Source organism: Microcaecilia unicolor, chromosome 5, assembly GCF_901765095.1.
Source record: "Microcaecilia unicolor chromosome 5, aMicUni1.1, whole genome shotgun sequence".
Classification (NCBI taxonomy): Eukaryota; Metazoa; Chordata; class Amphibia; order Gymnophiona; family Siphonopidae; genus Microcaecilia; species Microcaecilia unicolor.
Genome location: NC_044035.1, coordinates 209,625,450 through 209,637,570, shown reverse-complemented (window position 1 = coordinate 209,637,570; position 12,121 = coordinate 209,625,450). Strand labels below are relative to the sequence as shown.

Sequence of the window (12,121 nt, the reverse complement as noted above, 5' to 3'; positions counted from 1 at the left end):
GGACCCTGATTGACATTGAGAAGTGCGGCCTTGTGATCCACGGTGTAACACATGAGAGCTGAAGACGATTTACCAGAAAAATATCTCTGAGGAAGGAATTCTTGTGGCGGGATTTACTGAGTTCTACCAGATACTTTGACGCAGAGCTGAAGACTTTTGTTGCAACGGACCCAATATTGTGACTACAAAAGAAGTGAAATTGGGACTGCAAGGTATATCTGCAACGGAGCAATAGTTCACAGTTCCTGACCTGGACTATAAATGGGGCAGGTGATATGTGTGTGCATGTGTAACTGAGAGATATCATGGAAAATGGATATGGCAGGTTAATCCGGGGAAGGGGGGCTGAACAGCGAAGGATAAATATCAAAAAGCACAGGGAATTGATAGCGTGCTATGTAGGGCTGGTGGATTTAGGCTTACCGGATTCCGACTTAAAGGGGGGGGGGGGGAAGACATTATTGTAGAGTCTGGTGTGGAACTACATACTAGCAAACCCTTAGGGGCTTACACTGCGGTTGACATATAGCCACACCAGTGCAATTACAAGGGGGATGATCGGGGTCGGGAGTTCATTTGCACGGGCCTTAGTCCATTGTGGATTATGGACAAGCATGGGAAGAAAGGAGTGGGATGAAAGTTTAGGGGGGGAGAGCAAAAAGGAAAATAAGAAGGTGCAGTGGGGCGCTTCAAGGTCTAAACGCTGAGATGGGGGGGGTGGGATGGGAGGAAAGGGGGGGGAAGCCAAGTCATCAATTTTGTTGTATGTTCTTGTTGTTTTTTATTGTCAGGGAAGTCTTTATTTAGATGGGGTGGGGGAGGGGAGCCTAACAATTGAGCTGGGTTGGGGGGCTGCTCGCTGGGACAGCCCTGAGACCAATACAATGATAGGGCACAGAGACAAACCTCCAATAGATGCAATAACGTGAAGAAGATTAAATTAATATCCTGGAATGTTTGTGGGGTACACTCACCGATTAAACGGAAAAAAATAATGTGGGACCTGAACAGGCATGGGGCAGACATTTCCTTCTTACAAGAAACCCACTCTCATCTGCAGAGCATCTTAAGTTTGGCTGCTGGTGGGTGGAGCAGGTAGTTGAAAGGAAATGGGAAGGAAAGCAGGACTTTTGTTATTGATCAGGAAGGGGTTAGATCTTGTGATTCAACAGACATGGAAAGATCCCCAGGGAAGATATCTGATCTTGAAAGGACTACTAATAAAAAACCTGTGTTGCTCTGTAATGTCTACAGACCTAATGTATACTATCAAAATGGACTAGGGGATTAATCAGCAAATTAACCAGTCTAGGGGAGCTACCCTTAATCATAGGAGGAGATCTCAATATGGTGCATGACGCCACACTAGATAAGTCCTGAGCTGCAACAACAGACAGTAATAATCCAGAGAGAGGTATAGCTCTGATATGCTCCACGTTAGGGCTGATAGATGTTTGGAGAGTACTACACCCAACTGAACGTGATTACACACATCTCTCTAGAGCCCACGGAACACAGTCTAGAATAGACTATTGGTTATTATCTGAGGGGTTGTTCTCGCAGGTGGATGCAGCAAGCATTGGACCATATGGCATGTCGGATCATGCAAGCATATGGCACACAATAGACTATGGGGAGGGGAGAGAGGAGCAATACATATGGCGTTTCCCCCAGAAATTATATTATGACCCTCTGTTTAGAGAGTACATCCTGAAAAAATGGGAAGAATACCAACACTATAATGAGGAATATGAACAACGGCCGATATTATATTGGGAAGCAGCGAAAGCTGTATTACGTGGGGAAATGATCGCATATTCTTCTTTTAAAAAGAAGGCCCGAGATAGGCAAATAATACGTTTAGAGAAACAAATATGCACAGCAAGAATTCAATATGGGATACACCCTACGGCCCAGGGACAAGCTCTTTTGTTAGCACTCCAAACTAATCTGAATGAACTTCTCCATGATAGAGAGAAGTCTGCCAAATATTATCAATATCAGCTTTTTATGCATGGTAACAAAACGGGGAAACTATTATCATGACTGATAAAACAGGCGGGAGGTTCCAGAGTCATCCTCCAGCTAGAAAAAGAAGGGGGTGGATTCGTGAGAACAGATAAGGAGATACCTGAGGTGTTTTGTCAATATTACCAAAAGCTATATGGCAGGACCCCAAATGCCCCTATGGATGGAAATCTGTATCTAGATAATTTGTGCCTGCCTAGGGTGGGTGAGAGAGAGGCTCGTAAATTGAATGGAGATATAACATTGGAAGAGGTAGAGTTGGCTATTCAGCAGAGCTCACTCTATAAAGCCCCAGGGCCTGATGGCTTTAGAGCCGAATTCTATAAGCTGTTATCTCCCTCAATTTTACCGACGTTAAGAGCATACTTTTCCCAGTTTTTTGATGGATGGCGAAGCACCACAGTCACTGCAGCTGGCACAGATAGTACTACTGTTAAAGCCGGGGTGAGACCCAAATAAACCATCCTCTTATAGGCCAATCTCGCTGTTAAATGTTAAATTGAAACTTTTTGCAAAGATTCTGGCCAATAGATTGGCTGGGGTGTTGCCCAAGCTAATCTCAGAACAGCAGGTGGGGTTTGTGACAGGGAGAACAGTAGCGCATAATATGCGGCAAATACTGCTGTCCATGGAAGATGTAGAGGCGACCAAGATACCATCTGTACTGGTCAGCTTTGATGCTGAAAAAGCATTTGACTGGGTACACTGGGGTTTTCTTTTTACAGTACTTCAGAAGTATGGAAGCTCTAAAAGTATTATATAAATCCCCCAGAGCTAGGATTCAAGTCAATGGAGTAACATCATCTGATTTTGCAATATATAGAGGAACCAGTCAGGGGTGCCCCTTGTCGCCTATGCTTTTCACCTTAACTATGGATCCTTTGATTAGGGACATCATGAGTAATCAGGAGATTCAAGGGGTTACAATAGGGAGGCATACTTTTAAAATGTCTGCTTTTGCAAACGATTTATTAGTGCATGTTGTGAACCCTCGAGTTTCTTTTCCCACGTTAATGGAGTGTTTTGAGGAATACGGGGATTAATCTGGGTTTAACCTGAATTTAGATAAATCCATAGCAATGCCTACGGAACATGCACTGAGGGCGAGTTGGATACAGTCCTTCCCAGTAAAGTGGGAGTTTCATTCATTCAGATATTTGGGGATTCAACTCTCACCGCGCCTATATAGAACCAATATGGATGCCCTACTAGAGCATTGTAAAGTGACCTTAGCACATTGGCATCAACTACCACTATCATTGCATGGAAAAATTCAATTGTTTAATATGGTGCTTTTCCCGAAATGGCTCTATATTATACAGTTGCTACCTTTCCGGGTATTGAAGAAGGATCTTAAAAAGATCCAGAGGATGATTTCCTTTTTCTGCTGGGCGGGGAAGAAACCTAGAATGCAGTTTAAATATCTGGTAGGTGCGTGGAAGTATGGCGGAATGGGCATACCGGATCTATCCTTGTATAATTATGCTTGCCTTCTCCGGCACCTGGGAGACTGGATACTGGAGGAGGATAGATACACACCTAGAGTTTATGAGGCGGCCTATTACGCCCCATGGCACATAAATTCTTTGTTACATTGCTCGCAAACAGAGGTATCAAATAGGTTGCGGCAGAGTGGTTTGCTGAGGGCAATGCAACAGACCTGGAAATTCCTGATAAAACTGTTGGGGGGGGGGGGCGGGATGATGTGTCGGATCAACTCCCGATTAAGGGAAATGTCTGTTTTGCACCTGGGAATGACAACGCAAGTTTTACTAGATGGGCAGCCAAAGGCCTCACTTTACTGCAACATGTGATAGATGAGGAGGGTCGGATATATACATGGGAGGTCCTTTTGGAAACAGAGAAGGTGGAAGGTAGAGATGTACTGGCCTATTTGCAATTGAGACATTATATCACATCGCTGGAGAGCAGCTTCTTGGTCCCTTGACTGGGAGCTTTGCTACAGGGATTTTATGATAAATTCCGGGAGGAAGGCCTATCGATCTCAGGGATACACAAGGCCATACAGAAATGTGCCCAAGAGAGGACATATATGGATCTTGTGATGAGGTGGGCTCCAAAACTGGGCAGCAAAATAGAACCATTAAAATTAATCAGGCGAAACCCTGAACTCTTGGTTAATGCAGCCTTACGAGAGTGTCAATTTCGGGTTCTCCACAGAGCATATTTTACACAGGAAAGATTATTCAAGATAGGCGCACTGGATACGCCGATATGTCAAAAATGTAACCAGGATACAAACTCTCTATATCACTCACTTTGGGAATGCGCTAAAACTCGGATCTTTTGGAAGGCGATAATTAGGTACTTGTGGAGGTTGATTGGGCGCACCATCTTATTTTCCCCGAGGGCAATCTTGCTGGATTGTTATGAGGAATATCATTTAGCAAACAGAGCACACACACTTTTACTGCGAAAAGCCGGAAACCTGGGGAAGAAAGTGAAAATGGGGGTAGGGGATGAGGCTCCATCCTTTTGGGCGTGGAGGAACAAACTTCATACCCTAGCCGCGTTTGAGCATAGGTATGCCAAGCACGCTCCTGGGAGGATGAAGCAGTTTCACGATGTATGGGGAGTGTATATTGATTCCTTGCCGCATAGAGCACGAAGCCTGCTGCTAAATGTTGGGTGAGAACAGCCAAAATAAGGTGTGGAGGCCCCACAGCTTAATATAGCATATCCAGGAACTTCTTCTTAAGAACTTGAGGCCTGGAGGTGGTTGGCCTCAGTTTGGGTCCCTTCCCCACCCCCCTCCATTCCTCCTTTTTTTGTTGTTGTTGCTTGTTTGGTGTTTCATGTGGTTGAATGATTAGTGTTAAGATCAAACGACTTGGAAGAAGGGAGGGAGGGAGGATTAGCAGTTACGTGGGATAGCCCAGGACCCTCATGACATGTACAAGTTGGTTACAGTACCTATGGTGGAAGTGTGGGGGAGGGATCTGGAGGGTTGGTCTCAGCTTCATTAAAAGGGGACTGGGATAACAGAGAAGGAACAAAAGATGATATGTGAAGGAGCATATAATTGGAATTGTCCGATATATGGCTGGACGATAGGAATATGATTCGGGAAGGTCAGCACGGCCATTCAAGAGTTCAGATGGTGTATCAGGTAGACAATTTACATCCAACTAGCTCCCGCATTTGATGAATGGGTAGACTTGGGTAGGAAGGGGAGGCCATCAGGGGGAAAGAGGGATTGTTGAATTTTAGCATTATACTAACCTTTGTAGGGACTGTTATTTGTTTAGTTATTTTTACAGTTCAGATTGTTACTAGTAAAGGGGGGGAGTTAATGGGGGAGGATATGGGTTCAAATGGGGGGGCAAATTGATGATTTTATATGTATATCTGACATTGAAGAGCACGTATGCATATTTGGTTTTATCTTGTGAACAAAGCAAGTGTACTGTTATCAATAAAACAATGTTGGCACCAAACAGGGGGGGAGTGGGTGGAGGGGGAGAAAATGATGTTAAACAATATGTATATATATTGACGATGTAGTTAAAATGTATGGATACCACTGAGACATGTTATTAAGCCTACAAAGTGTTTGACTTTATTGATTATGTTCATAATGTTTATCATCAATAAAAACCATTGAAACATAAAAGGACGGGTCGGGAGTAGCGGAAGCGGAGCACCCCCCTTTGTATTTACACCCATGGCAGACTGCCCCCCACCGCCCCGCCCTTGGTACGCCACTGGGGGAAGGACTGCTATTTATTGCTTGCTTTGGCTGCCGCTGCTGTTCGTTGAGAGAAGCAGCAGTGGCAGCTGCTAGAGATTCGATGAGCAAGGAAAAAAAAAGGTGCCGGTACGCCGTACCAGTGCATACCGGCACAAAAAAGCCCTGACAACACCCAACACACAATAATAAATTTGAAAATCCAAAATCAAATGTTTTGGGGTTTTTTTACTCATTAATGCTGGGAATGTGTTGGCTTGTGCTGTTTCTGAGTGTGACACCATGAATTTGTGAAAACAGATGAGTTAGAAGATTGCAGAATACAGATGTGGTGGGGGAGAGCCATCAATTCAGCTTCGAATACGAGTCTGTTCTGCATCACAGCTTGTGATGAAATTCTGTCAAGGGTTTTATGCATGTCTTGTGTCTATGAGGTAATAAAGAATACAATAAAAGCAATCACAAAGTGGTGTCATTTTTCACAAACTTTCTTTTTTTTTTTTGCAGCTTATTATGTTCAATCTATGTGCAGCCATCCTGTACATCATCGCCTTTATAACATGTGCTGCTTCTGTTTCAACTACATCTATGAAGTCATCTCAAGCATACAATAAGCGGGCAGCTGCATCAGTAAGTCTATAGAATACAGCCTGTATCTAGGCTTGCTTCAGTACTGATCCAGATGAAATGAGACTTTTGGGTATTAAGCTGACCTTTTTTTACACAGAGTGACCATATAGCTTTGTGTCAAGGGGGACAAGATGAGTCCCTCCTGTTGTTTTCCTATTGTTGAGTTCCTTAAGAAAAGCAGGACTACATCTTCCTGCATGTAATGGGGTAAAAACCAGCACCAGTGGACATGGATATGCTGGGGGCACTGTATATATACATGCAGGGTTTAATCTGTAGACAAAAAGGAAGTGGAACAATGGAGTCAGGAGAAGGGGTAGCTGAGTGTAGCAAGGGCAGGAGCAACAGAAGAGGGGGCTGGATTAGGGAGCAGAGTGACTGTTCTCCACTGTGCTATAGGCTCATTCCCACCCTTTTTCTTTTCTGCAGGTTGCCTGAAGCACAATCCACCTGCTACTCTAGTTCTAAAATATGAAAAGAAGTGGTAGAACTGCATTCCAAGCTGTTCCCCCCAACATTAAGCCCTTCTTTTCTGTTCAGGCTCAAACCTTCTCCCCCTCTTCCCTGGCAGAACATAAATGACCTATGTTTGAGTCTGCTGGAATACTGTTTTAGAAACTTAAGTAGAGGAGTGTGGTAGCCGTGTTAGTCCACTCTTAAGGTTATCAATAGAAATCAAACAAAATAAAACATGGAAAAGAAAATAAGATGATACCTTTTTTATTGGACATAACTTAATACATTTCTTGATTAGCTTTCGAAGGTTGCCCTTCTTCATCAGATCGGAAATAAGCAAATGTGCTAGCTGACAGTGTATATAAGTGAAAACATTCAAGCATTACTATGACAGTCTGACAGGGTGGGAGGATGGGGGTGGGTAGGAGGTATGCATGGGGACTTCAAAGCATATCATTGATATTCTAACAGGATGGGTGTGGATAGGTGAGGGGTGGGGTGATCAACAGAGAAATACAGCTTTATGGTTTATAATGGGCTAGGAACCCCAGATCCTTGTTAAGTCCTTTCTGTTGGGTGTTAAAATATTCAATCATTCTGACTTCAAAGGTCTTACGTTCTTGTATGGTTTTAAAGTTACCTTTCAGGATTCTCACTGTGAAGTCACTGGTACAGTGTCCTGGTCCTGTAAAATGCTGACCAACAGGGTTGGGAGCCCTACTGGCATCAGTATTGTTCATGTGATGTCTATGTAAATTGAATCTTGTCTTAAGCATCTGGCCTGTTTCTCCAATATAGCATCCTTCATTAAGCGAATGCTACATACCTGTAGAAGGTATTCTCCGAGGACAGCAGGCTGATTGTTCTCACTGATGGGTGACGTCCACGGCAGCCCCTCCAATCGGAAACTTCACTAGCAAAGTCCTTTGCTAGCCCTCGCGCGCCCGCGCGCACCGCGCATGCGCGGCCGTCTTCCCGCCCGAAACCGGCTCGAGCCGGCCAGTCCAGTATGTAGCAAGACAATACACTTCAAGGGAAGACACAACTCCAAAGGGGAGGCGGGCGGGTTTGTGAGAACAATCAGCCTGCTGTCCTCGGAGAATACCTTCTACAGGTATGTAGCATTCGCTTTCTCCGAGGACAAGCAGGCTGCTTGTTCTCACTGATGGGGTATCCCTAGCCCCCAGGCTCACTCAAACAACAACCGTGGTCAATTGGGCCTCGCAACGGCGAGGACATAACTGAGATTGACCTAAAAAATTTACCAACTAACTGAGAGTGCAGCCTGGAACAGAACAAACAGGGCCCTCGGGGGGTGGAGTTGGATCCTAGAGCCCAAACAGGTTCTGAAGAACTGACTGCCCGAACCGACTGTCGCGTCGGGTATCCTGCTGCAGGCAGTAATGAGATGTGAATGTGTGGACAGATGACCACGTCGCAGCTTTGCAAATTTCTTCAATGGAGGCTGACTTCAAGTGGGCTACCGACGCAGCCATGGCTCTAACATTATGAGCCGTGACATGACCCTCAAGAGCCAGCCCCGCCTGGGCGTAAGTGAAGGAAATGCAATCTGCTAGCCAATTGGATATGGTGCGTTTCCCTACAGCCACTCCCCTCCTATTGGGGTCAAAAGAAACAAACAATTGGGCGGACTGTCTGGTGGGCTGTGTCCGCTCCAGGTAGAAGGCCAATGCTCTCTTGCAGTCCAATGTGTGCAGCTGACGTTCAGCAGGGCAGGAATGAGGACGGGGAAAGAATGTTGGCAAGACAATTGACTGGTTCAGATGGAACTCCGACACGACCTTTGGCAGAAACTTAGGGTGAGTGCGGAGGACTACTCTGTTGTGATGAAATTTGGTGTAAGGGGCCTGGGCTACCAGGGCCTGAAGCTCACTGACTCTACGAGCCGAAGTAACTGCCACCAAGAAAATGACCTTCCAGGTCAAGTACTTCGGATGGCAGGAATTCAGTGGCTCAAAAGGAGGTTTCATCAGCTGGGTGAGAACGACATTGAGATCCCATGACACTGTAGGAGGCTTGACAGGGGGCTTTGACAAAAGCAAACCTCTCATGAAGCGAACAACTAAAGGCTGTCCTGAGATCGGCTTACCTTCCACTTGGTAATGGTATGCACTGATTGCACTAAGGTGAACCCTTACGGAGTTGGTCTTAAGACCAGACTCAGACAAGTGCAGAAGGTATTCAAGCAGGGTCTGTGTAGGACAAGAGCGAGGATCTAGGGCCTTGCTGTCACACCAGACGGCAAACCTCCTCCAATGAAAGAAGTAACTTCTCTTGGTGGAGTCTTTCCTGGAAGCAAGCAAGATACGGGAGACACCCTCTGGCAGACCCAAAGAGGCAAAATCTACGCCCTCAACATCCAGGCCGTGAGAGCCAGAGACTGGAGGTTGGGATGCAGAAGGGCCCCTTCATCCTGCGTGATGAGGGTCGGAAAACACTCCAATCTCCACGGTTCTTCGGAGGATAACTCCAGAAGAAGAGGGAACCAGATCTGACGCGGCCAAAAAGGAGCGATCAGAATCATGGTGCCTCGGTCTTGCTTGAGTTTCAACAAAGTCTTCCCCACCAGAGGGATGGGAGGATAAGCATACAGCAGTCCCTCCTCCCAATCCAGGAGGAAGGCATCCGACGCCAGTCTGCCGTGGGCCTGAAGCCTGGAACAGAACTGAGGGACCTTGTGGTTCACTTGAGATGCGAAGAGATCCACCAGGGGGGTGCCCCACGCCTGGAAGATCTGTCGCACCACACTGGGATTGAGCGACCACTCGTGAGGTTGCATAATCCTGCTCAACCTGTCGGCCAGACTGTTGTTTACGCCTGCCAGATATGTGGCTTGGAGCACCATGCCTTGACGGCGAGCCCAGAGCCACATGCTGACGGCTTCCTGACACAGGGGGCGAGATCCGGTGCCCCCCTGCTTGTTGACATGGCAACCTGATTGTCTGTCTGAATTTGGATAATTTGGTGGGACAGCCGATCTCTGAAAGCCTTCAGAGCGTTCCAGATCGCTCGCAACTCCAGAAGATTGATCTGTAGATCGCTTTCTTGGAGGGACCACCTTCCTTGGGTGTGAAGCCCATCGACATGAGCTCCCCATCCCAGGAGAGACGCATCCGTGGTCAGCACTTTTTGTGGCTGAGGAATTTGGAAGGGACGTCCCAGAGTCAAATTGGAGCAAATCGTCCACCAATACAGGGATTCGAGAAAACTCGTGGACAGGTGGATCACGTCCTCTAGTCCCCCAGCGGCCTGATACCACTGGGAGGCTAGGGTCCATTGAGCAGATCTCATGTGAAGGCGGGCCATGGGAGTCACATGAACTGTGGAGGCCATGTGGCCCAACAATCTCAACATCTGCCGAGCTGTGATCTGCTGGGATGCTCGCACCCGCGAGACGAGGGACAACAAGTTGTTGGCCCTCACCTCTGGGAGATAGGCGCGAGCCGTCTGAGAATCCAGCAGGGCTCCGATGAATTCGAGTTTCTGCACTGGGAAAAGATGGGACTTTGGGTAATTTATCACAAACCCCAGTAGCTCCAGGAGGCGAATAGTCATCTGCATGGACTGCAGGGCTCCTGCCTCGGATGTGTTCTTCACCAGCCAATCGTCGAGATATGGGAACACGTGCACCCCCAGCCTGCGAAGCGCCGCTGCTACCACAGCTAGGCACTTTGTGAACACCCTGGGCGCGGAGGCGAGCCCAAAGGGTAGCACACAGTACTGGAAGTGGCGTGTGCCCAGCTGAAATCGCAGATACTGTCTGTGAGCTGGCAGTATCGGGATGTGTGTGTAGGCATCCTTCAAGTCCAGAGAGCATAGCCAATCGTTTTGCTGAATCATGGGGAGAAGGGTGCCCAGGGAAAGCATCCTGAACTTTTCTTTTACGAGATATTTGTTCAGGGCCCTTAGGTCTAGGATGGGACGCATCCCCCCTGTTTTCTTTTCCACAAGGAAGTACCTGGAATAGAATCCCAGCCCTTCTTGCCCGGATGGCACGGGCTCGACCGCATTGGCGCTGAGAAGGGCGGAGAGTTCCTCTGCAAGTACCTGCTTGTGCTGGAAGCTGTAGGACTGAGCTCCCGGAGGACAATTTGGAGGTTTTGAGGCCAAATTGAGGGTGTATCCTTGCCGGACTATTTGGAGAACCCACTGATCGGAGGTTATGAGAGGCCACCTTTGGTGAAAAGCTTTCAACCTCCCTCCGACAGGCAGGTCGCCCGGCACTGACACTTGGATGTCGGCTATGCTCTGCTGGAGCCAGTCAAAAGCTCGCCCCTTGCTTTTGCTGGGGAGCCGCGGGGCCTTGCTGAGTCGCACGCTGCTGACGAGAGCGAGCGCGCTGGGGCTTAGCCTGGGCCGCAGGCTGTCGGGAAGGAGGATTGTACCTACGCTTGCCAGAAGTATAGGGAACAGTCTTCCTTCCCCCGAAAAATCGTCTACCTGTAGAGGTAGAAGCTGAAGGCTGCCGGCGGGCGAACTTGTCGAATGCGGTGTCCCGCTGGTGGAGAGACTCTACCACCTGTTCGACTTTTTCGCCAAAAATGTTATCCGCACGGCAAGGCGAGTCCGCAATCCGCTGCTGGAGTCTATTCTCCAGGTCGGCGGCACGCAGCCATGAGAGCCTGCGCATCACCACACCTTGAGCAGCGGCCCTGGACGCAACATCAAAAGTGTCATAAACTCCTCTGGCCAGGAATTTTCTGCACGCCTTCAGCTGCCTGACCACCTCCTGAAAAGGCTTGGCTTGCTCAGGGGGAAGAGCATCAACCAAGCCCGCCAACTGCCGCACATTGTTCCGCATGTGTATGCTCGTGTAGAGCTGGTAGGACTGGATCTTGGACACGAGCATAGAGGAATGGTAGGCCTTCCTCCCAAAGGAGTCTAAGGTTCTAGCGTCCTTGCCCGGGGGCGCCGAAGCATGTTCCCTAGAACTCTTAGCCTTCTTTAGGGCCAAATCCACAACTCCAGAGTCATGAGGCAACTGAGTGCGCATCAGCTCTGGGTCCCCATGGATCCGGTACTGGGACTCGATCTTCTTGGGAATGTGGGGATTAGTTAATGGCTTGGTCCAGTTCGCAAGCAATGTCTTCTTCAGGACATGGTGCAAGGGAACAGTGGACGCTTCCTTAGGTGGAGAAGGATAGTCCAGGAGCTCAAACATTTCAGCCCTGGGCTCGTCCTCCACAACCACCGGGAAGGGGATGGCCGTAGACATCTCCCGGACAAAGGAAGCGAAAGACAGACTCTCGGGAGGAGAAAGCTGTCTCTCAGGAGAGG

The 12,121-nt window shown here is 47.9% G+C and overlaps 1 protein-coding gene across 2 annotated transcripts in view; it reads left to right on the top strand.

The window, feature by feature from the left end:
• Positions 1–12,121, top strand: part of PLLP (plasmolipin) — a 296,653-nt gene that overhangs the window by 252,891 nt on the left and 31,641 nt on the right. Inside the window, exons 3-4 of one of the 2 annotated variants that reach the window (XM_030203735.1) lie at positions 6,245–6,367; positions 6,797–6,906. In XM_030203735.1, coding sequence (XP_030059595.1) covers positions 6,245–6,367; positions 6,797–6,805 — 132 coding nt within the window. In that variant the 3' untranslated portion in view covers positions 6,806–6,906. Of the gene's footprint in view, positions 1–6,244; positions 6,368–6,796; positions 6,907–12,121 lie in introns of those variants that run through there. The other variant, XM_030203734.1, reaches the window with a different exon arrangement.